The following is a 25,793-nucleotide window of genomic DNA, read 5'->3' as shown; positions in this document are numbered from 1 at the left end:
ATGCTCCTTTTTGATTCGACGATGCCTTCAGTTTTATGGGTGTGCCCTCGTTTTAAATTGCTCTTTCCCTCTCTGAGAAAGAAGTCTTAATTCAGTATGGGTGAGTTAAAAGTTGGATATCCAGTTTTTTTGGGGAGGGCTGTGGGAATTGGAAGTATTCTGTTTCAGGAGAAGAGATTTTAATCTTCCATGAGGGGACTTTCCCGAGCAGCAGCTCTCTCAGATTCACAGAAGATGGGATTTTCTAGGTTTTATTTGTCCCGTCAGAGAACATACGAATGAAGGCATGCAGGATTGAAAAAGCTAGAGGGAACTTGAGAGGGAATCAGAGAACAGAAGGAACCTGAATATAGTTACATCAGTTTCTGTACTGCAGGTTTGGATGCCCATCCACAAGGGGGTAGCTGGACCACATCAAAGCAGCCTCTCAGCAGAATGAGATGTTCCTGTATTCATGAATTAACCAGGATCCTCTTACAGCTTTTTTTCTGTTTTTTAAGTCTAGATAAGAAACTAAATGAATGAAACTTCTATTTATACATTTTTTGTACACTTATCTTACATCCAGTCATAAAATTGATGGATTGCGAGCAATTATGACAAAATGGGCTATTAAAGATTTTTTTTTTTTTTTTACTGCAGTTCTTCATGTGCACTTGGAGTCTCCGAGCGCAGCCAAAGGAATTACAGTACTTTGCGTATGACGTCAAGAATACTTCGCCATAGAGAGCCACTAGGTGGGCAGGGAGCTGAGGAGGATATGAGGAGCAATCGTGGACGAGGACTCAGTCCGACCTTGTCTGGCTCACACAGTCCCGCGCCAGGTTGTGCGTAAACGTTGCTAAAACACTTGGCGGCGTTTAATGCCCCTTCAGGCGCGTACAACTTTGGCTCTCATTCATGTTTTTATTCGCAACACTTCCCCGTCTGGGTGATGTGCACAGGAATAGATCAGCACTACTCCAACCTCTTCCGCATATTGGATTTCTATGCAAAGAGAAGGTCGCCAGTGTCCCACCAAGGATTCGGCAAATGAAGATTGCTGTTAGCATGGACTCACTATTGTTTGACTTTTAAAACGTTTTTTTTTTTTTCCTGCGCAGTTTTGTTCCGGTGGATTTTTCTTCAACTCACGAAGCATTTGCTCCATGTGTGGGATTACGCGCTGTATCGGTTATATTAAAATATAATCGACTTTTGAAGAAGCCTGTGCAGAGCAGTGAGCGGTGTACAGTGCACACAGTCGATCACGATGCATTTGATTTAGGACACCCTCTGTAAATACAAAGTGCCAAATTAAGCCGTAATGGCGAACGAGTGTAATCGCAATATTGTGGAAAAGTATATCTGCCATAAACTCACAAAACACGGCTACGTGTGGGAATTTGATGATGTCCGGGATGAAGATGCTGCTAATAACGGGTCAATAGTTGCCCCTCCGCCGACTTTGGTCCGCCGGTGCCATGAAGCCAGCACCGGGCCCGACAACGAGAGCATCCCCCACCTCTGCAAGCGGCTCCCCCAGTCCGACCCGCACGCCGCCATCCACAGAGTCCTGCGCGAGGCTGGAGATGAACTTGAAAGGTTGTACCAGCCGGACTTCACGGAGATGTCGCGGCAGCTGTATCTCACCTCCAACACGGCGCAAAGGAGATTCGCCGAGGTGATAGACGAACTGTTCCGGGACGGGGTGAACTGGGGCCGGATTATCGCTTTCTTCGAGTTCGGGAGCACGGTGTGCGTGGAGTGCGCGGCCAAGGAGGAGATGACATCGCAGGTGGACAACATCGCGGACTGGATGACGGAGTATTTAAATGGACCTCTTTACAGCTGGATACAAGACAACGGGGGATGGGTAGGTGTGATGCCGTGTATAGTTGAGTGGTTTTGCAGTCGTGTGCCACGGGGGCGCAAAAGTCCTCCTTTGCTGCTGCTGTGGTTGAGGAGGTTTTAACCAGTGAATTCATCTGGTGTATAAATGTCTGCTTGAGATCAAAATTTGCATTCTGATCGTGGCATGTAATATCGAAACCATATTTGCAGTTGATCATTAATCAAACCCCAACAGCTCTAGATGTGCCCATTACGCACGACAGCGCAAACGTTCGAGATGGACGGCCTCACTAATGCACTGCTCTGATTTGATGTTCATGTTGGCTGTCAAACTTATCTGACCAATCAGACAGCCTCCTCTGTCACACCTCCCGACGCTCTAAAATAAAGCCCGCCTGTTATCTGGAAACACAGTGGTAGCCACGCAGCTGTCTTGGGGTAAAACTGACAGATCAGTGCAATAAAGTGGGAAATAAAACTCACAAAACAGTGTTTAATGCATCTTATGAGAAAGCACTGAATGGCAAATTCAACATTTACCTGTTTCTGAAGCTGTATGCAGTAAGGTGCTCTAGTATTGCTGTGATGTGATGCATTAGGTCATGATTCAAGCAGGAGGGATAAGGCCAGGCACATGTCAGCAGACAGAAAACTATTGAATTAATGTGTTTAGGCCTCTGGGCACGGCTGGACAGGGTTAGCTTATCAGGGCCATTTCCTGCACATCCAAATGACACATAAGCTCCAGGTACTAACGAGGAGAGGCAGCTACACACCGCCTTCGCCTACCTACACGCGTGCACACATTCAGAAGGAAATAAAACAGTTGAAACTGAAAGAAACATGCAATATCATATCAATGTTTGCAACAATTATCCTTTTCTGCAGCTGCTGTTCCCAAGCAAAGGGTGCAGCAGACTCCCTCCTTTTGTGCTCCTCAACAGCCATTAAACCAATCTGCCATGAATTAGCCTCTAATTAGCAGAGGTACCCTTAATGAGAGCATAACATTTGTGCTGCTTCTTGGTTAGCTTATCCTGAAGGTATAAGAATTTGGAAAGGGGGGGCGTCATCAATGATTCATATCGAACATTTCATCTCAAAGGGAAGGACCGTTTAACATTCCCCTTGAGTACGCCTTGCCCCTGGAGGTGACAGGTTGTGCCACATATCAAAGGCAGGCAACAGAGGGAGGGCCCTCCAGGAACACCGAGTGCTAATCTGCAGCCGCTGTGTTTAACATGCCATCCTCTGTGCATCCAGGTTGGAACTCTTTTGTCTGCTTTTTAAACCTGTGCCTTGAAGCTGGTGCAGGTTGGGCTGCTGAGATTACCGCTTTAGGTCTCTGGATTCCCACTGTGTGCCCACTGTACAATAATGTAGGTCATCATAGAGTGTGTTTTCCAGCTGGGCGGAGATGGCTGTATCTCTGCTGCTCTGCATTCACTGGAGAGAGAATGAGCATAGTCTTTTAATCCAAAGGATTATTCAGGATTATTGGAAAGCGTATGTTTCTACTTTGGGTCAGTTTGGTGGATTTCTGCTCAAGCAAATTATGTTGGCTCTAAAACAATTTAAGGCAGAATATTTTAGCACTGACTCATGTGCCGTTATATTTTGAATGTTTCAGAGCTTCAGCCCAGACATATTGGAGTCTAACAGACACTAATGTTGATTTATATTCAAATTTGAACGGCTGTCAGGTGGGGGAATTTCCTGAGGTGTGTGTTTCAGTTATTACCAGACATCTACACTACAGACACAGAGCTTTGTCTGTGCTCTAGATTGTGTTTGTGAAATCCAGCTTCTCAGTTTTTATTGACTTGTTGGCCAGTCTTTCAAATATAATAAAAGTCACTGTATCATTCAGCATGTGCCAAAAAGGGTTGTTTTCCCATTTTGTTCCAAAGAACGCTTTCAAAGTGCATCTTCTGTACCCGAGAGTCTGGGTTGTTTCTTTGGTGCACAGTAGATGGCAACTTAGTTGGTTGATTCTGCTTTGACCTCTTCCTGAATTAGGAATTTAGAGGCCAAATATCTGAGATTTGTAATCAGATATTTTCCTTGAGTGGGCTGAATTCTGTCTTTCTGGTTTCTAAAATAAATTTCCCAGAGAAAATACTAAGGACATGACCTCATTTTCCTCAGAAGTCTGCAGTCTTGTTTGGATTGGACAATGACAACCACTGTTATAATCTGGCAGCCAGTTCATTTTGGAGTTTTGGTGATTATTGTAAAGTAAATGTGCTACATTTCTACATCAAATCTGCTCATTTTGGACTTTGCTGAGTGATTCAATCCATTTTGTGCTCACACAAAGGTTCATATGGTTCTTCCACCATCTGTCAGGTGGCTGTTAGAAACTGAATCAGGATGAGCTGATGAGCTTTTTTTGTCAAGGGACATGATTTTTCTTGATGGTTTTTACAGATTTACCTGACAATGAAGAAACTGAATAAACATTGTTCTATGTGTGTTTAGACAGGTTGTGTTTGTGGTCACTTGCAGTGACCATTGTGTTATTGTGTGTAAGAGGTGACTCTTGTGTTTTCCACCACTCTTAAAACAAAAGTGGGGGCCCAATCAACCTATCAGTGACATTTTGACATGTGAGAGTGGTGTGGAAACAGCTTTCTATCAGTCATACTGTTTCCTGTTGTTTGTGAGACAATTTGAGCCCAAAAATAGGAGTGCCCACTAATCGTTGTTGAGTCTAGGTGTCCCTAGTGAGTCAAATATACTTTCAGTTAAACAAAACTATCTGCCCTGGAGAAATAACAAAGCAGTTGTTGTATTTGTAAAAACCCAGCTCCAATTCTGCGCTGATTACTTCCCTGAAACACTGTCGTTTCATTGTCTCCAACACTCTCCACCTGTATAAATTCATCCTTTGTGGTGACAGAAATTGCACTCATTAGGGGACGATTGCATCTAGGCTGCAGCCTCCCCCACACGTGGTGCACCTGTGTTTATTTACAGGTGCTCTCAGTAAATACCAAGTGATTTAACAAAGTGGCAGACGGCGACCGACTTCTGAAATTACATGCTTGACCTCAGACATTTGACGGGAGGAGGGGGTGGCGCTGAGTGAAATGCCAAAATATGCTCTGGAGCAAAAAAACAGTGAGAGCAGCTTCAGAGATGAGAAATCACTTCTTTCATGTATTTCAGGTTATTTTAGCAGAGGAAAGGAAGGCGTTAATTCACATGGAAAGCCTTTTTGAAGTCTCAAACAGCAGTATCAGGTTGTCTGAGGAATGCTGCCATCCAGGTAGCCTATTTCTGTTTGTGTGTGTGTGTGTGTGTGTGTGTGTGTGTGTGTGTGTGTGTGTGTGTGTGTGTGTGTGTGAGAGGAGAACACAATGTATGCTGGCTTGGGTTGGGTCCATCCTGTGGGGGATTCCCTGGTCACAATCTGCTAGGCGACGGGTGGGACCTGCATGTTGCCACGTTGTTGCGGGCATCTGGCTGCACCTCTCTCCTTCCTAGTTGAGGCTGAGTGCATCAGGGACGGCAAGGAAGTCATTAATCTCCATATAGGTGACATGTCGGCAGAGTAGGGAAGAAAAAAACCCAAACAAGGTGACTCACAAAGGAGGCACATGCAAATATTTACAGGAGAGCAAAAAAAAAAATCAGTGACATCTCACTTATGTCCAATTTGTGTCTCCAAGATGCATATTCAGGCTGTTTAACACAAGCCAATACTAGATGTGGCACCATTCAAGGACTGTTCAAGGCTACGCTTTCCATGGCTTTGAACTATTTTCCTAACAAAAAGAAGTCTCCATTGACAGTGAAAGGAGAGCCACCTTGGAGTTATGGTGTAACGAGCCGTATAAGTCATGACTGATCCATCCTTTCCTCTTCTCACTCTGCCTGCTGTTGTTTCCTTTTTTTTTTTTCATTTCATAATTTGTAGTTGATTAACAGCTGGGCCTCACAAATTAGAGTGTGGGATGAAGTCCGCTTTCTTGTTTCTAGCAATCAGACAGAGGAATAAACGATTACTCATGCAAATACAATTTTAGGGGTTTTTCCCTCCTCTCATCATTACAAAACAGAGAAATAACATCATTTCACCACTGGAAGAGCAAAACGTGCTTGTAACCAAGGCTGGAGATTTCAACAACTTATGTTATCGCTTGATGTGGACTCTCAAAGCTGTAATGGAGACTGTACACCACAAAAGAGCTCAGTGTGGCTCGAAGCAGCCAAGATTTTCCCCCTGCACTGTACTCCTTTTGCTACGCAGGCCTCAGTCGCTCACCATCTGCCACTGTATTTACACCCATCAACCCGGCAACTGTAATGTCAGAAACATTTCCTACAGACGCAGGCAGCTCAGGGCTGTAACTCTGTGAATCAGTCTGACATGAATACATTCTTTCAGGAGCAGGCCCGGAGAGATCTCAAGTCTCTCTGCTATCTGTGCCTCTGAGATGCTCAAAGCTCAAAGACCTTTGTTTCAAACACTCATGTGTGTGTAGAATACTTTGGAAAGTGGAGTTAACCCTTTACAGCTTAGGCTGCAGTTCGAGCTACAATAAGAAGGCTACTTCAGTCAGTTTTTGATTCCTGAGATTACTTGTATCTGAAGCACTACCACATGACTTAATTTCACTTTTATCTTTACTTTTACATTCAAGAAAGTGATATCACGTGTCTCTTTGTGTCCATACCTGCATCAATGTGTCTTCAGAAGTCATTTTAGGGCACTGAATGATACGGGGATGGTGTTTTTCACTCAAAAACTGCTAAACATGAAGTTTCCTGGCACTCACTTTCATTACAATATGTTTCTATGACACTGTTTACAAAAATAAATGATAAAAATGAAACCTTTTTCTAGCCATAGCAACAAAAAAAACCAAGCATATTTTCTTAAAGCAGGAGAAAGGCTGACATTCGCCACATAAAATAACAAACATGAGCTTTTGTTGTAGCTGGAATAAATAATTTAGCTCCATATTCAAAATCTGAACTGCAACTCTTTTTTTTTTTTTTTTTTTTTTTAATTTTCTGCCAATAAGCTCATCTTGATCCTCAAGCTGTAGACATAGTGTCAGTCATAATTATAGGCTGGTATGAAAACACTGACAGTGTTGTCTATCTAAAACTAAATTCATCTGAATAAAGGATTTTTTTTGATGCTGATGCTGATTATATGAATGTAAGGTTAGGCTCATAAGTTCATCTTTTGTTTTTTCAGCTTGGCATGACACTCCTTGTTTTTATGTCATGTTTGCGCCGTCTTAACCATTCCATACATGCCAAGCATTTCACAAACACGCCAGAAATGTGCACCTCTGCTGTGTGTGTGTGTGTGTGTGTAAATCACTTTAACAACAACACAGATTAGCACAGAAACACTGTTCTGTTACAGTTCCAGGGACATCATTTCTTGTGCTTTTGTGAGTGCCGGGCCTGTTTCCACAACCTCGCCTCTCTCCAGAGACCCTCCACCCTGTCCTGTCCTGTGTGCTTATTTCTGTGCCTCCTCAGGAGAGCCGGAGGAATGTCTGCTGGGGAACAGCGACTGTAAATAAATAATGCAGACGAGCTGGGTGTTTCTTTCCTGAGTGGCCAGTAAAGGGTGTGGGCGATTTGCTCTTTTGTTGGGCGATCATGTCAGCTGAGCAGGCTTCATTTAGGAGTCACTGTGGGCGGTTGGCGTGCTGACGCGTGTGTGGTTTTTGTTTGTTTGTTTAGTCTCTCACATTTCTTACAGTTCTCTGCATGTGGGTCTCCGTGTACATTTGAAAAAAGTGTGTGCATATGTGTGGGTGTGTGTTTGTGAATTCACCCATATGATTGTGTTTCCTTTTATTATTTCATCCAAATCAGTAATCACCACAACCTGCTCTTTTCCTGTTTCATGGAGGGACACGTGCCCGAGATGTTTAAAGGCACTTCTATCCCAGTCAGAACACACACTGGTGAATAATACATGGAGCAGATAAACTCGGACACTAAATGGATGTCCCTCAAGTAGAACCCTAACGGCTGTGTGTGTGCTCCAGTCGAGAGATTACATCTTCTTTTTCCTCTTCTTTTTTTTTTTCTCATCCTACTTCTCCCTCTGTTTGTGTCTAACCCCACCACTCATTCGCACACACACACACACACACACGTGCCAAATCCCTCCATGCACGCGACAACAGACACACACAAACAACACACTAATACCCTGAGACCTGGCTTTCAGTGTCAGGTAACGTTGCAGATCCCTGAAAAATGCAGGGACATGTGAGAAGCCTCTAAATATAGATGTGGTACCATCACTGCTCCCATGTGGTACTTTAATTGTTATGTTACACATAAATCCCTGCCCTGTTTGCTTCTGTGCAATTATCACGTTCATATCAGAAAATCTACTGCCAAACTGCATGGAAAAAAAAGTCCTAATGAACCATTTAAGGCAGCAGATAAAAGAGTTTTTCCACCTTTCCTGTCATGGTGGGAGCTGGATAATGAGGAGCCTACTGAGACACGAGTTGACTTTGCCACTGGGCACACCCTTGCGAGCTGTGCGGCATATCAATATAGGGCAAGGTTAAATGGTTCCTCCCATTGTCTCGCTACTGTAGATATTTTTGGGACAAACCCCCATAAGGGTTTTTAATAGAGATTTGATAGTCTCAATTAATTCCTAGTACAACAATGGCCATTGCTGAAGACACAACTGGGAGTGTCTCTTAAATTACTTTTTTGTGCACAGAGTGAAAGGTTATCGCATGCATAGTGTAACCTAAATAGTTGTCAAAGCATCAGTTCACCCAAATCACAAAGAAAAAAAAAACTCACCCCCAGTGGCAGACGATTTTCACTGAGAACTAGAAATAGTCCCAATAAAAAAGATTGACAGAGTAGCCAAATTATTGCTGTTGGGGTTTTTTTTTTTCATTTCAACACAAGCAAATTTTAATTCACCTCTGTTATGTTGTGGTTGTGATAGAAGACTCAGCAGCAGAGAACTTAAAGCAGTAATAACCAAATATTTGGCTACTTGGGGGCAGCAGAATAAGCTGTAAGTACAACATTGACATATTATCCCCTGTTGGTTCAACCATGTTAGCAAACAGTTGCCTATTTACATATTCAGCAGACACAGACACACATTAGCATTAATTTGGAGTCATGTTTCTGACCATCTGACGAATCTGCGTCCAATATTCACTCTGCGGTTAGCTCTGCTTTAGTTCCCATCAACTCCTGACAAAATATCAGGCTCTTTAGCCGCTAAATGTGCCACAATGTTCACCAGCTGGTCGCCGCAGTGGGTTTATCAGAGCTTTATGGCTTTTTGTTGATATAAAAATATAGATTAGTGCAGCTTTAAAACCTTACAAAAATGCCAACAGTGTAAGAGTGAAAATTTGTCTTTGGGTGAACTGACCCCTTAAGGTTTATTTAGTTCATTTGCACACACAGACAGGCAAGCACAGAAGCGGATGTACTGGTGCAAATCAATTATTTGCTGTCCACAAAATGGTTGTGTACACACTTACACGCATATGCATACACACATATACTGTGGCACATCAGCGTGCGCGCACAGAAGCGGATGTGGTGGTGTGAATCAATAATGCTGTGTTGTCACAGGGTGACATGTGAGCCATGGCAGGGAGCAGATGGCCCCAGGGTGCCTTGCTTCCTGTTAGCTGTGCCATCCAGCGTCTGCACACACACACACACACACACACAAATGCACTTGCACACACCACTAGCATTTCCACTGGGATTTCCTGGTGCAACTAGCCACAGCACTGGCCATTAACAAGCAGCATTGGCTCTTCTCTGAAATGCTGAGTACATGCCCTCCCAAAAACTGACAACAGCCAGATAAATAGATTTCTCTGCCTCATCCCATGGAGGTCTGGGGTAAATAATTCTCTGCACCCCCTCCCCAATGTGATTTTTGGCAGCAGAGCAAATAGCCCTCAGGAAATCTGATCTGTTTCAGTGGACGCTAAGTGAGGTCAGCCATTGCTCAGATATCACTTTTGACTATGTTGTATTGATTGAGCATTTCCGATGGTTTGTGTAGGTATCTCTCTGTAAGACTCAATTAAGGCAGCAAAACCGTGGCTTTAAATGTAAGATTGTATATGCAGATGATTAATCAGAATTCATGCCAAAGATAAAAGCATCCCTGTGGTAAGACCTTGGAGAGGACCCATGTTTTAGCACTTTTATGCTGACGGCTTTCAGCTGTTGTGTGTGTGTGTGTGTATATGTGCGACTGGGGGCTCACCCTCTTGGCAAAGCTCACACAGCACCGCCCTGTTGGCAGTCACCTTTGATGGTGACTGATTAGGTTTGAGGTGCAGAGAAAACGATACACCCCTGTTGGGGAGATAAAAGCATTGCCAAGGGAACGTTGCTGCTCCTGCTGCTGCCGCTGCTGCTTGGTAGTGTTTCAGGGCAGCGATCAGCTAAACTCTACTTACATGAAATTCCTCACTATCCTGAGCTCTTCACGTCCTCCCATACCTACTACCAAATTCTGTCAGCATGCTGCAGTGAACACACATTTTGTCGTTGTCACAGATAACCCCTGCTGTTTTCAGAGGACTGCCACTGCATGCTACTTCAGACAGGAATATCATGCCGGCAGGGGCATACCCAGTATTGCCGCGGCGTTATATTACATCAATTTCACTGGGTCTACTCTGACGGTGCTGCCTTTAATTGGTTGTTGGGCTGTCATTACAACTTCAAATAATGACAGATACTTCAAAGAAAATGGGGGGAGTTGGAAATAGGAGAACTGACAGTGATTCCTTTTCTTCTCAGGTATTTTATTTAGTATTTTTTGGTATTTTTTGACAATACAGTAATGATTTAACGTTGTGTATGTTGTCATCTTTTGACTTATGTCAGAGAAAATGTCTATGATGCCTGGATTCAGTTATGTCAGGCGCCATTTTTGCTTTATAGAGGACTGTTAACTCTGTGACACGTCTAGACGAGGACCATGTCTGCAAATCTAACCACCACAAGTTTAATCAACTCTGCAAATTGACCTATAAAGTGCTTCATTCATCTTTCACATTTTATGGCACTTGGTGGTTAAAAAAAGAAGAAGAAAGAGCCCATTAAATATTTTCTCTCTTCTTAATCAACAGACTTTCAGTATATCAACGTGAAAAAAACGTCAGTTGTCACCAAGTGGACATTATCAGCTGACTTTGCAAGCTCATTTTCTGATAGCACCCAATCTATCAGGACAGGCACTCAGACCTCTTGACATTGGCTGTTTCTTGATTTGAATTAATGTGAGTCCACATTCCTGCACTCTTGAGAGGACACAGGGTTTCTCCTGGATTCCTGGATGAAATGGCTGGACTTCACAAGGTGTCTTTGATCAGAAGGTGAGGCTAACAGGGTTGAGGAGGAGGAGGAGGAGGAGAAGGAGGAGGAGATGGAGGGGCAGCGAGAGGAGGCTTATAAAGCTATAAACAGGCAGTCCAGTCCTGACTGCCACATGGGCTGCAGCCAATTGGAGATTTCTGGGGAAAAGCTTGAAAAAGTATGGAAAAAGTATGAACAGGCCACCAGCAGGGTTGAAAGACCAAAACAAAATGGAGCTAGTAGAGCAAATGTTTTTGATTTAATTGGAGATCATGCTGTTTAAAAGAAAGTGGGAGACATAGATTAGCTCACTCCATGGACGTTTATAGAGCAAACTTGGATGAAGTTGCTTGTTAAAGTCATCTGACTCAACAATCATCTGATTCTCAGCTGATACATCTGCTGACTAGAAAGCAGAGGAATGTACTCATGAAACATCCACATGGGCATTACATAGCACAAATCAAAAATACAAAAACATTGTCAACAGTCCCAGCTGGACATACAGTCTATATATACATATTTTCTGTATGATATGACGTCTCATTTTGAGGCAGTATATTCTAATCTTCAGCGCACACCAGCATCAAGGCTACTCAACTCACTGGTGACATTTTCCATGGATTATTCCAGGGAGAAAATGACAAAAAAAAAACCCTACTTCTATTATAAAACTGACATTTGCCTTATTAGCTTTCCACACATTTTCACACCAGACCTTCACTGTCACAATAGGCGACTTATTATCATTCATCAGGTGGGCTGTGCTTGTTTCCCTTTGGTCTCTGCACACAGACAGGGAAGGTCACACAGCTCCGAGTGAGCCAACCTGCTCCAGATAGTTCAAACAATCAGTCTTTTACAACACGCTGCTCTCTCCGAGGTCTGTCAGAGTCACATTGAACGCAGACATAAAGGAAACAAGGGGAAGGGAATAGAAATAATGTCCACCCCGGTTCCTTGGATACTTGATTGGGCTTTAATTACATTCATCCATCACTGAAAAGTGGTTAGATTGAGTTATTTTATTACATAATGCAAGTGTGTGGTGTAGCTGTGTTCCTTGCTGGTAATCTCAAGGTTCATTCCTTCTCATATCAGGCTTCTCCAGCACACAGTGCAGTTGTTTGTTTCTACACATCAATGCATTCCTCGCATTCCTCTCCCCCAGCCTGGATGAAAATCAGCTGGTTGCCTGAGAGAGGTCACTGAACTTTTCCCCAGTATTCCCAGCCTGAAGAGAGAAAGGGGAAGGGTGGGGGAGAAGAAGTTTTCTCGGCAGAGAACGTCTGGGTTCATTCTGAGATTGCCTTTAAGACATAGGCTGTGGGTATATGCTTACATATCTCAGTCGGAAGTTGAATTGTGTAAGAATAATTATTACTTCCCCTTCCCCCCCCCTTGTTTCAAAATGACCTCATGCTCCATGCCAGATAGAGAAGTTTGGTCACGCATTGCACAGTTTCAGTCCTCAGCCTTTGGGAAAGCTGCTATTGAGTTTTGCTTTGCTTTCCCACATGACACATTTCTCTTTTTAATTCCCTGATGCAAATGTGACAACAGTCAATGAGAACTGCTTTTATTATGACTTTGTGGAAAATTTTCAGAGCGCTCCTCTTCTCCCCACTTCAAAAGGTGTTCCTGAGGGAGCTGCACCTCAAACAGATTATTGTTTTCTCTGACATTATGGGACATCTGAGATCCTCGATCTGCCTGCTGTGCTGTGCCGTGCTTTGCTTCCAGCGTGCCCTGTCCCAGACTGCGGCCTCTCTCATTTACATGGGTACACGGAGAACAAACCTGAAACCTGGCCCCATGTACTCCAATCACGTAAACTGCTCCAATATCTTGTTGCCAAAACTGACAAGCTTTCATTTAGCAGCTGGCTTTACAAGATGTCTCCTGGATGAAAGAGGAGACTACGTGAGGTACTGGGCGTCTCGCTTTTGATGTTCCACTACTTTCTCCTTCGCTGACATGTTTAATTCACTATTAGATGTTATTACACTCGGCTTGTTTGGCAATGCTGACTAAATTACAGGGGCAAGTTGGGATTTCATCAAAGGAAAAAACACAGCATTCCAGCTTTTGTGAATATTAAACTTTCCCTTTTGTTACGCTTTGCTTTTTCCTAGAGTTGGAGCTAAGATTTAGGAGTGAGTTAATGGTTCAAAACAAATACAAATCTCTTAGTTACAGTGTCTAACCAACTGTAGCTCTCCCCTGCTGCTCAACCCTCCCTTTCTCCACGGTATTAGTATGACTACATGTTTGGCTTCCCTCTAGTCTTTCCCTAGTTACCCACACAGACTCTGTGATTTACCCATACTTGGCTCTACCACAGAGAAGCTATAGTCTCAAACCAGACAGTGATGTCATCCCCACAGCGTCTGGCACAGGAAGTGACTTAACACTCGCTGAGCTGTCGAAGTCTTTTACAAAGAGGTAGCCAGTCACTCCTGCCTGAAAAGGCCCTTTTCAAATCAGGATTGTGTAATTCTGTTACATCAGGGCTTCGAAACAAAAAAAGCTTTGATGCAAAGCAAGCGGACGAAACCACAACAATGGAAAAAGCTACATGCATCACTTCATGAAAATCCGAAACCAAATGACTTCATTTCTCGGGAAAGATCAGAACAATCACCACCGCACCGCATCGAGTATGAAGCCCCGCTGCAGATGGTGTTCCCACACATCCCATTCATTGCTCCTTATACAGTAGTCGTCTTTGGCTCACATCACTCAGTCTATTTTCAGCTCCACCGGAGTTGCCTGTTGGGGTGGTGGTTGTGTGGTCTCGAGGTCTTCAGGGGTCAGTGGATATGACTTTTAAGGCTTGAGGCAGCGTGCCGCCCCTGTCACAGGAAATGAGCCTCTCCCATGGGCTCTGTTTGTCACAGGAGGAGCAACAGGCCACCTGGGAATCTTCTGGTTCCCACGGTCTCTATCAGAGGTTTCTATCTCAGCCAATCAGCCTCAGCCTTGTTTGGCCAAAATAAGTGTTGCTCTGGTTCCAGTACACAGCAATCCAATGCTGATTTGAAGCTGATAGAGCAGTTTGAAATGTGAAAGTTTTACCATAATGTCTAATCATTAACCGCAGGGTGAAGCATTGCATCGCCTCTTTGTCCTGGCTGAGTACATATTTTAAATGCCACAGATATTATTTTCATTTACCAAGTGGCTCTTAATACAAGCGCCCTCACATTCCTGAGTACCAATTGAACGAAGCAGCCCAGGAATTGTGAGTTTCACACAGTTATTTCAGCAAAAGTGCCTCTGTTTATTGGCTTTTCACACTGCTTACATGGATTTTTGAAGCCGCAAATACGTCACCGGTGCAGCTGATGTTTTATGCAAGGCTTCCTAGGAGCTATTAGACACCCAAGTGGCAGACATCCTGTCTTTACTGGAAAGCCACTCAAGCCAGGTTTAATGCCTTCACAAGTGTGGATGATGACTCAGCGACCCCTTTTCTATTCTCTCCCCTGCTTTTTGCGCGTCATCGGTGGCCTTTTAAACGGGGCCAAGCAGCAGAGATGAGAGTTGTTTTATTAGATTGGGCAGCCCTGAACTGGGAGCTCAGATGAAGGCTCTCGATATTTATAGCAGCACAGCAGTCATGCTGCTCCATCCGGCTCGATTCTGTCACTTCCTCCTCCGCTGAGGGCCAGATGGGCTCAGTGCAGACATCCTCTGATGAGACAGACATCCCCTTTTTAGTTGCATTGTGTCTATTTGAGGGAACCATTGTGCCCCACGTTTTGGCAATTGTGAAGACTGAAATAGGTTTCAAGGTCAAAATCACAGGAGTAGCTTGTTTTAAATAATGAAAGAGAGGTTTCGACTGAGCTGCAGAGGTTGTCTGATTTATTGTGAGAGAAAAGCCTGCCATCCCGTTGCTTTGATGTCTCTTTGCTCTGCACGCAGAAGCGACTGATTGTAAAATGATACACTCTGAGCTTCAAGAAGGTGCGCAGAGGTGCCGAGAAACCACAAGAGCAGGAGGAGAGGAGGTGGGAAGGCAGGTGACAGGAGAGCAAACACAGTCTGCATCCCATCCATTTGTCCTCACCACACTCCGAGCAAGCAAGGTCACCTAATCCTACCATTTCATGTCGGATCAAAGCTGTTCAATACAAATCAATGGGCTCAACAAGAACAAACAGCCTGCAAGGATCATATAAATGTCCAGTCAAGGTTAAGTGAATAGATCAAAAATGTTTTTCAATTCAAAATCTGTCTGTACTCTCCCCCAAAAATAACCCAGAAAAACTAGACGCTGCTGCACAAATTGGACGGTTTAACTCCAGCGGTTCTCCTCTCTTGCCTCCGTAATGGGATAAAACCAGGTTTACTGAAGCGTTATTCATCTCCAAAGAAACCAAAGTCTCATGTGTAAAGTTACAGTTCTCATTAATCTGCCAGTTTAGACAATGAATAATAGAGACAATAAAAAAAACGCGGAGTGTCACGAGCAGTGTGGGTGATGTACTGGTGATCACATTTCACGTTCCAGTGGAGAGGGTTCACACCCACGGGGAAGGGGGGGAGCGAGCTGTTTTGTAAACACACAAATGCTGCTGGTGCTGCTGACGCAAATCTGAATATTTATGAGCCTTTAGGGTAGCATCCAACGTCAAAATTGGTTCTCACTTTACGATGGAGTACAATGTAATGGCTCTATTGCCAAGTATGAAACCTGAGTTTTCAGTGACACTCAAGTGGAAGGAAATTAAAAAAGGTTTTCCTATTTCCTTTGTTTCAAGGCATGATCTTCCTTTCTGTTCTGTGTTTGTTTTTCATCAGACAGACCGATATAACTCCACAGTTACCAAACTGGCAAGTTTTAAAGGCCGAACATTGTGAAAGGATGTGCTTTGTCAGTTAAGCTCTTTAACTGCAAAGGTTTCTAAATACAATGTTGTTGTATGAGGCAGAAATATCCTTCAGTTGAGAATTACACAGCTGGGTTTACCTGTAAAGATGGAATTCCTGGTTTAGTTTGGAGAAGTGTTCATCTCTCTCAGAAGTATTTTAATGTATCTCAAGCTTTTCATTGATTTTAAGGTTCTTCAACCATGGAATGTGTATTAAGTTGTCACAAATTGTAGCTTATACTTTGTGTAAAAAGATCTGGCCTTAAAGATAAATCATGAAATTAGTTGTCATAGTTTGGATAAGGTTGCATTTAATGATTATTTTCTTACTGGTTTTGCCCGACCAACAGTCAGATACTAGAAAGCTTTCCAATTTACAATGATATAAAAGAGAGAAAAGCAACAAATCCTCATATGTAAAAAGCTGGAACCAGAACGTGTGGATTTTTGCTTTAAAAAAATGACTTCAAGGAATAATTCCACATTTTAGATGAGAAGATCGATACCACTCTCATATTTGTCCATTAAATATAAGGCCATAGCCATCAGCAGGTTAGCTTAGCTTAGCTTAGCACATAGACTGGAAATATTGGGAAATGTTGAAATATTCCTTTGAATGAACAATCTGGAATAATAATATGTAATTTTTTGTTGAACCACTAATCGATTAATCGCTCCATGTGGATATGTTTCAAGGATGCAAATCAGCTTTAGCAATTTGACGTACTCCACTTAAAGTCCACGTATTTACTTGGTATATATTCAGGATTTGTACAGCTTTCCGTCGCAATTGTCAGCATTTGGCCGTGAGGTTGTTGTTTCCAAGTATTGCAGTATTGTCCCAGTTCAGTGAAGGGCTCAGTGTCCTCAGCTCCAAGCTGTTTGGCAATGCTGACACAGGGGGATTCACTGGGTAATGAGTATTGCAACAAACTCCTCCGTCATCTCAATTTTTGCCAGGCCGGTCGATGGATGACACTCCAGAGAGTCGATCGAAGCTGACCTTGCTGCCAGACGAGAGGTTGCTGTCCTGTCACCTACTGTGTCTGGAGTGGGGTTTTTTTTTTTTGTTCGTGTGTGTGCATTCACACATAAAATTATATATAAAAAGGATGAAAGAGAGAGATATAAGTGCATTTTTTTGATCAAAACAGATCAATTACAAAGGATATTAATGCCTTCCTTGCATTTTTTTTATCTCCCATTACTCCCCCATGGCTCCTGAAATGAGAGTTTTGTTTGACTTTAATTAGCTGAGGAGAAGTCTGCGAGAACCTCATTAAAAAATCAAAGAGGGCCAGCAGCAGCGGCGTATGCAATATTATAAGTATGCTAGTATGTGGATGCTTAGGAAATAAACAGAGCGTGGGGAGAAGCTCGGTTCAGAGGTGAATATAGCAGCGAAGCCACAACAGGCACTTTAATTACAAGTTGAACTTTAACCCACATCCCTTTCTCTCAGTCTTAGTCTGCCCGCAATTACCCACAGAAATGTCCCAAAACAGAGATAACTGCCTAATCATTTCTCTGTTTTGGCAAAGCACTACTTTGGGGTTTTAACGGAGCTAGCCAAGTGCACAAGATGACTCATTATCTTCCACAGAAGGCGAGGGATAGTTCCCAATAGCAGAGGGGAGATACCCAAAGGAACTGGCAAATGTTTGGTATTTCCTGTTGCCCTCAAGATTGCGTAAGGCCAATCAGAGGAAGACAACAGTGTAAAATCTCTTTGTGTCCACGAGAAAGACACCGAGCTAAACCCAGAGGTCTAAATCATGTGAAAAACAAATCAGAGGTCGAGCACAGGCTGTCTCCCGCTGGTGGGAAAAGCAAATCATGTGTGAAGCTTCCAGCCTGGGTAACCATGACACTCGGGCAGCAAGTTGCCACCCCATGGCTGAGTACGGGATCCTCTCAAGTCCTCGTCGCTCAGTCCGACTCTTTTCCTCTGTATGCGTCTCTCTCTCCGAGGGTTTCATTGTGTGCAGTAAAAACGACGGGAAGGGAGTGTGTAAACCTGGCTAAACATTTTCCCATTGGATCCCTGGCTTCTGTAAGGCTGCTGTGACCTTTTTAAAAGGCATTGATCCAAAAAATGAACACTGTAGAGAGCTGCAAACCAGATTTTATTTCCCAGATGCACACCTGCTGTTGACAGCAGATGGTTCGCTGCGGGGCAGAGTTTTTGAGGATTATGGAGTCTTTTGTTGATGTGATAAATGCTGATGTTTTGTCCTTTCCTGTCCCTGACAACTTTCTGTGCCCTCCTCTTCCAGCTGCTTATTATTATGTTTCTTTAAGGCTTAAGTTTTCATAATGGCAGTCAGTTGTGAAGGAGGGAGGGAAGAGAGAGGAAGGGAGGGAGGGGAAAGTGCCAAGGTTTGTTTTTCACACTTCTCACATGGTTGTGGCAGCTCTGCTCCGCTAACGTGTGGGTGAAAAAGTTCCAGGAGCTGAAGTAGAGCATGCCACAGTCTCATGATATCCACCTGACCCTCCGCCTCCCCTCCTCCTCCCCCTCCTCCTCCTCTATCTCTACTTCCCAGCTCTCCCCTGAGTCAGTCTGGAGTTATTACCATCCGTGCCCTTGTGGGATTCTTTGAAACATCCATCACCGCTCTTATGAACCTCTTACCGTAATTGGCCCGCTTTTGTTTCAGACTTAAATAGATGATAATCTATGCCGACTGTCTGGGGCATATCGAGGACACGCATCATGAGTTTGCCATTTTTGTTGAGCCTGGCTACAGTAGCGGTCAGTCACATGCACTTGCTGTCAGACCTAGTGGCTGGTTTGCATTGTTGCCTCAGCAAACTGTTATTTTCCTGCAGTAGGTGTAGGGAGGCAGTGTTTTTGCCAACCAACACATTCCCCTCAGCTGGAGGTCTGACTGAAGAGCTTGTTCTCTAATTAATACCTGTATCTTCACGGGGGGTGGATAGGTGGGGGAAGGCAGGGGTGGCATATCATCACTAAAAGACAGGGCTTGTTCAAAGTTCTCCGAAATGAAGCTATCTGACACTTTGCTGTCAGTTTCTTCACCCTGGATAATTTAAACCGCTCCTCTGTAACAAAGGAAATGCCATGTGGTTAAAGATATTGCCAGCTGATTTAAGAGCACAGTGTGTGCTGACACCAGGGGGGCCTAAACCGAGAAGAAACTGCTGATCCTTCCTCCCTCTGTGTCACCGACTGGCCCCGAGCCTCAGGAATGCCACAGCACAGGAAGGGAGGAGAGGGAACAGGAAATACTTTTGTCTCCCCACAGCACTTCAGAATGGATGTCTTCTTTTTTTTTTTTTTTTTAGCTTTTTTTTTTAGGGCTTTTGTTTGATAAATGGAAGCTGTATATTAAAAATGTGACACTTGATAACCCAGTTTTTCTCCTACTAGATCAAGGTCAAATAAAATGTGTGTATTAGAGTTACACAAAACATAATTACTGTAGGTAAATTGAGTTAAATCAAGACAGATTAAAATAGAATTATAATAGATCCCCATGGGAACTGACACAGTAATGTTGTGGTGAATCAAACTTAACAATTCACCATTGTTCACAGATAGGTCAGGTTACAGCTAAAAACAGCGGCTTCAAAGGAGCTTAAATGCATAGCCTTTTAATGCTGCTACTAATGTGGTTAGCTTCATAACAAAAGAGCTGATATTCAATAGGAAACTGTTGATATATCCTCACTTAAACCTCTCGATTCTAGTTTGGTAATCTACTTGTGCATGTGTGTGTGTGTGTATGTGAGGGGGGGGGAGTGGAGGGGGGGGGAGCTTAGCACTATGACTTCCTGTCCAGCTGTTCCTGCTGTCACTGCCTATGAGCAGATGTCTGTATTTCCTCGTCTTAGACACGCAGCCGCGGTATTTTCTCAACAGACCTTCCTTACGTACGCGCAGACACATTCTCAATTTGTAACAGACCTCCTTTTAAAACCCCAGCAAGCAGCAGAAAGCAGAACAGCCTCCCAGCTCGTGTGTAACATTAATATATTGCTCGAGGGCTGCAGAGCTCGTCCTTATGCTAAAAATACTGTTGATGTGTAGTTGCCAATAAGCTCTTTTGGTGATTTCCATGTTTGTTTAGTGAGCGTTTCTGGGCACGTGATGCTTTTTGGGGGCTTCTGAGGTTGTGTGTGGGAGGGTGTGAAAGGCGAGGAACAGTAATGGATCTGCCTGCAGCACGGGTGTAATAACACTCTATTTCCACCCATATTCAGTGACGGCTGATGGGATTTACATGGTAAAGGGTCAGTTCACTCAAATTACAGAAACATATTTTGACACGTATCTCCAGTGGTGTGTAGTCATGCTGATAATGTCGGTTTTATTTTCCCAGGTTTTGAGATATATGCCTTTTTTCATTTTCTCTGTGATCAGTTTCCATTTGAACTACTTCTACCAAAGAAGTAGTTTCAATAGATTATCTAAGAGATTTCAATAGATTATCTAAAAAAAAAAATAGGGAAAACACTCACCTATTCTAGTAAGGTGCTGGCTTGCAAGCAGACATTAAAAAAAATAGTTGAAAAGCTGCACACTCATAACTCAGATGAATTTATTTGAACAGATGAAGATCCGCTTTGGCAAACTGCCTTCTGCAGGATGAAAATAATAAGAAAAAATATGAGCTTTTCCACATTTTTTGGATGATCAAAGAGTAACCCTTCTTTCTAGGAAAAGATGTTGCTGTTGTATTTGTTGTCACACTAGAGGCATGACTCCAGGGATGTTAGTTGGTTTGTTAGTCCAGCACTTTGGTCCAGACTAAAATCTATTAAACAATAATTATATGGATAGCCACCACAGACATTTCATGTTCTCTTCAGGATGAATTGTAATCACCTAAATGATCCCTTATCTTTTCATTTAGCGCCATCATCAGGTCATCATTCCAGTTTCTCCAGTACTTTGGTTTATGAATAAATACCTGCAAATCTCATTAAACCTGCTGTTAAACACCAGCATGTTAACATTGTCGTTGTGAGCATGTTAGTATGCTGACATTAGCATTTTGCGAAAAGCTGTAGACTCTTAGACAAACCACAAATTAAATTTCATTCAGCTGTATTGAGACATCGAGACATTTATATCAAAACCTGGAAAAAGAAAAGAGAAAAACAAAACAAGCCTCTCTGCATGGTTAGATACTATTAATGTAAAGTCAGAATATGTTTTTTCATGATTTGGGTGAACTGACTCTTTACAGAAAGAGGCTGATAATATTCTATATTTCTCTTACTGTGCATAAAGCTCATGAAGAAAACAAAACCAAACTAAGCATTGCCTGTGTGAAGGCAGGTATAGCTTCCTCTGTTCCATAAACCTCCATTGTTTTCTAAATGCTATTAAAAATACATCAATGAGCCAAACTGTTGCACTGGGTTCCGTCTTTACAACGAACACGGGCGCTGTATTTCAATTTGAGTCGATTCCACATAAATACTCACTTGCACACCAAATGTGTATTGATCTTCTGCTGAAAATAGTCTCCGACAAATGCCCTTCCACTCCTGTTTGAGTGACATTTGTTGAAAACTAAACACATATTCTTTTGCCAACACATAACTGTCTCTCTTCTTGTCTCTCCCTTAGGACGCTTTTGTGGAGCTGTATGACAGACAGAGGGACTCAGTCTTCAGTAGCACCTGGCCCTCCATCAAGACAGTCTTCGGTCTGGCTGCGCTCGGGGCAGCGAGCCTCACCATCGGAGCATATCTCACGCAGAAGTGAATGAGTCCTCTTTTCTATCAGCTCAACTCCATCCTCAACCCTCCCTCCTATTCCTCTTCCTACTTTTCTGTTTCCTTTTAAAGATGCCCCTGACCCCTCAGAGACAACCTTCAGACTTCCGAATCTGGCTCTCTTCAAAGCCTTATCACAAAAAAACTCCCCTCTTCCTCGCCCCTTCGTGTCAAAACAGACACAAATCAAAACAACTAAAGGAACCAGATGCACAGCCCGTACAGAGCAAAGGACATCTTGAAAACTGGCAGCTTAGATGTAATCACACTAAGCTGAGCACAACTGAGGAGAAAAGGAGGGATCAGTGGCATGCATCTGTTTTTCGTTTGTTTTGTTTTGTTCTGCCTGCTTCTGTACTAGTTATAGCATGAACTTTGAGTGTTAGTGTAGACGTTGCATGTGTCGGTGTGGCGAAGGAGAACTCATGCGGGACCTCCATTTGGAGGCCTCGGTGATGGGGGTGCAGGGACAATGATGATGACGCCCCACACCGAAGAGGAAGTGGCCACAGCCCCGCCCCTGCTTGTTAGGGTGAAGAACCCCGTTTGAACTGTGGACTCCAGTTACCCCCCCTCCCCACCCTGCAGCCGTCCTTCAAAGGACTTCCTCCACAGAACAGCTGCTCAGAATGTATAATGGAAACAGCTTGCTACAACCAGCGCGGTGTGTGTCTACTGATTTCCCTCTTCAGACAGCTCCAGTGAGCTCTCAACACACAGCACCATTATACTCTCCCTGGACTTTAATAAAGGATGGGCCAGCAGAGTGGAGGACTGAGCTTTCTTTTGCAGAGTTTTCAAACGTCCTCGATTGCGAGGATTCTTACATTGGTTTTTAATTTTTGCAGCGCGCCAAACCCCAATTACTGTGGTTTTAAGAGACAAAAAGAGGAGAATGGAATTTTTTTTAAGGATGAGAAACGTGTAGAAGAAGCCTGTTGTTGTAGAAGTAAATGTTGTATGTTGCTGAGAGAAAGGTTGAGCACAGCACAAAAGAGCGAAGTAAACTAAACATTGTATTTAGCATCTTAAGAAGGGAGCAACGTAAATGGAAGAGATTTTAAGTGTGGATTCCTCAAGTAAGTGAACAAGATTGCTCCTCTGCCCTGAAAACTCAAATAATCACTGGCCTTACTATTAGCACCCAGTAATTCTAAAATCTATCACTCCTTTTTTTTTATTTTCTACCTCTGTTACTCTTCACTTACTCCATTTGTGGTCAGATTGTTTGGGCTCACCCAGGTTCACCCATCTGTCCTCCAGCTGCTGAGGCCCCACAGTGACTCTTTAATGCTAGAATCCACTCTAACAAAGACGGTTGTTGACGTGGACTGAGAAAAACCCTCGCTTGGTCTCTCTCGCCGCAGTCTGGCTGTGCGGAACACCACGGTAACAGGGTTTCAGTTCAGGACTAAAGCCAGTGTGTGTGTCCCGCGTGCTGGAACCTGAGATGTCCCCTCTCTCCGGCTGCAAATGCAACATTGATTTGTTCCTTTCAGTCTGTTTTATTTTAATTGATGTTTGTCTTGTGTTACAGTCTGACAGAACATTTTTGGAAATGGCTCCGACATATTTTGTTGTATAGCAAGTTGCTTATGGAAAAGTGATTTTTTTCTTCTCTCTGTTGTTAAAAATCTTTGAATTCTTCGCTGCATGGATGAAAGATACTGTCTTCACACGATGAATATTCACTATGTGTAACCATATTTATATCAGAATGGTGTAGAAGATAACAAATAACAACAAAGGAGTTGCATTTTCTATTTATTGAGAGGTACCAAATCACAGATTTTTTTAACAGTACTTTGAAAAAAAATCAGTTGTTTTCACTTTTTTTTCTATTCTATGGAATCACACTGTAACTACATCATTTTTCTGGCTGCTATTGTAACAAAAAAAAAAAAACAACAACAACAACAACAAAAGTTTAAAGGTGAATTTCTGTGTGGTATTAATATTGGCTTAAGGCTGCTATACTGTTGATTTCACTTTTACTTACAGCTTAAACTGCCACAAATTTACAGTAGTATAATTCTAGAGAGCTGGAAACCAAAGTTAACTTGTATTAACCTTTAATTTAAAAAACAAACAAACAAACAACTAAAGTAGCTTAAGGAGAATACATGTGGCTTCACTTTGACTTCACTGAGAGTTTGTTCAGTGAGGTTTCGTGATCTCTCTGTAGAGGGTTTGTCTAGTGTTACTGTACTATATCCGCTTAACTTTTATCAACTTTGTGCTGGAATGATAACTCAGTGCTTATCTGTAAAATGTTGACCTGCCAGACCTAAACCTTGTCTCAGTTATCACTATAAGCAATCTCATTACAGCGGCTCATGCTGTGTGATATTCCCAGTGGTGTGTGTGTAAGAGAGATGCAGAGGGTGATTTGTGAGCAGGAATAGGAACAGTTTAACAGCAATATACTGTAATTTTTATATTCTTTGTGCATTATATGAATGTAGGCACTATGGTTGCTGTACTGTTTTCTGTCTATAATCGCAAACCTGTAGCACTTAAAAAAAAAAAAAGTGAAATGTGTTTCTGTTGTTTACTGCTATATCCACGATAAGCTAGTGGGATCATATTGTTCCTAATAAACCAGATTTCTCAAGCACCAGCTGCAGTCCAAGTTCTTGTTGTTTCTGCTTTTTTATTTTTATTTTTGTATCAATTCACAGCTTTGTCTCTGAGCATATGTGCATGTCAACGAGACAGAAAGAGAATAAGAGATGTTTAGGTGGAGAGCAGTGTATCAACGGTGCTCTTTTGATTATCTGTTATCTATCACCAGCTATGTGCTGTATGTTCTGAGCCTAGTTGTGTCAACGTGACAGTCTCCTAGTGAAGGACTGTGCAAGAAAAGCAGCAGCCGCACCCCCGTCAGACATCAAAGCTGTCCCCAAACACTGCACTTGTCAGCCTCCCTCTTCTGCTCTGTACGCTGCTAAACACGAGTGCAAAAACCCAAATGCCCTGCGGCCAGGTTTTTACACCCGCTGCCTCTGTTCTGATCACACTTGTCTTCAAAGGCTACGGCAGTCTTGCTGCTCAGTAGAATTTGTGAAAAGCATGATGCAGTAAAACTAATGTTGAAAGAGTTGAGTGGGTGCGAGAAAATGAGGGGAGAGGAGTGAAAGACAGTGGTGGTGTGTGTGTGTGTGAATAGATATATCCCCGAGGAGACTAACAGCAGAGGGAAGTTCATTTGGGCTGGAGCCCCTCGCAATCCCTCTTCTCTCTCTCTCTCTCCCCCTACTCGCCATGCATATAAAATGCATGACACGCTCTGAAGAGGAATTTTAAATCAGGCCCTAGACTTTCAAAAGAGAGTCCAGTGTGGGTGTGGATGGATGGTGAATGTGTGTATGTGTATAGAAAGGAAGAAAGATGGGCAGTGAGAGGAGGAGGGTGAAGCCCTCCTGCCTCTTCTGCTTTAGGGCTACAAGGTGTAGAGGAGTCTTTCCCAGTGCTGGATATCACAGGGGAGATTGGGAGATCAAAGCAGATTGTCTGGAGTAAGTCTGGTCCAGTTTTACCCCTCATTTGGAAGTCCATCAGATCCACTCACAGTAGGCTACCTTCGCCTCATTTAGAAGCAACCTTAACTGCATTAAAAACTTCCTGCTGAAATTTGGCAATTTCCTTAAAAGAGATCAAAAAAGGCACTGCAACAGAAATCACTCATCTCATATTGGAATGTAAATATTCAATGAGAAAGAGGTTATTACTTATTACAGCATGATGTGATGACCTGTAGAAAGTGATTTTTTTGAACTGTGTGCTACAGTGTCACCTTGTGGTCGTTACTAACATGTTCTTCACAAATGCTCCAACAGGGTCTGAGAAGCTTTGTGAAGTGCCAAGATTCTGCGAATTTCTCCTCCGACCGCAGCTGATTTCACTGAGCAGATCACATTCAATTATAGAGGATGAAGCATCAGCTGCTGTAATGATCAGCTGAAATAAAAA

General features: G+C 43.0%; 1 protein-coding gene across 1 annotated transcript; it reads left to right on the top strand.

Annotated features, from left to right (window-relative positions):
• Positions 1-747: 747 nt before the first annotated feature.
• LOC121909022 (apoptosis regulator Bcl-2-like) lies at positions 748-24,438 on the top strand. Its single transcript, XM_042429382.1, has 2 exons — positions 748-1,855; positions 21,673-24,438. The coding sequence occupies exons 1-2, from the start codon at positions 1,307-1,309 to the stop codon at positions 21,808-21,810; spliced, it is 687 nt and encodes a 228-aa protein (XP_042285316.1). The 5' UTR covers positions 748-1,306; the 3' UTR covers positions 21,811-24,438.
• The last annotated feature ends 1,355 nt before the right edge of the window (positions 24,439-25,793 follow it).

Source organism: Thunnus maccoyii, chromosome 12, assembly GCF_910596095.1.
Source record: "Thunnus maccoyii chromosome 12, fThuMac1.1, whole genome shotgun sequence".
Taxonomy (NCBI): Eukaryota; Metazoa; Chordata; class Actinopteri; order Scombriformes; family Scombridae; genus Thunnus; species Thunnus maccoyii.
This window is presented reverse-complemented; position numbering and strand designations above follow the sequence as displayed.

What these genes read in the sequence shown, in the direction of transcription:
- LOC121909022 (XM_042429382.1), top strand. Translation starts at nt 1,307, where the DNA reads ATGGCGAACGAGTGTAATCGCAATATTGTGGAAAAGTATATCTGCCAT. An exon ending in TACAAGACAACGGGGGATGG is followed by an intron (nt 1,856 to 21,672) that starts GTAGGTGTGATG and finishes TCTCTCCCTTAG; the next exon opens with GACGCTTTTGTGGAGCTGTA.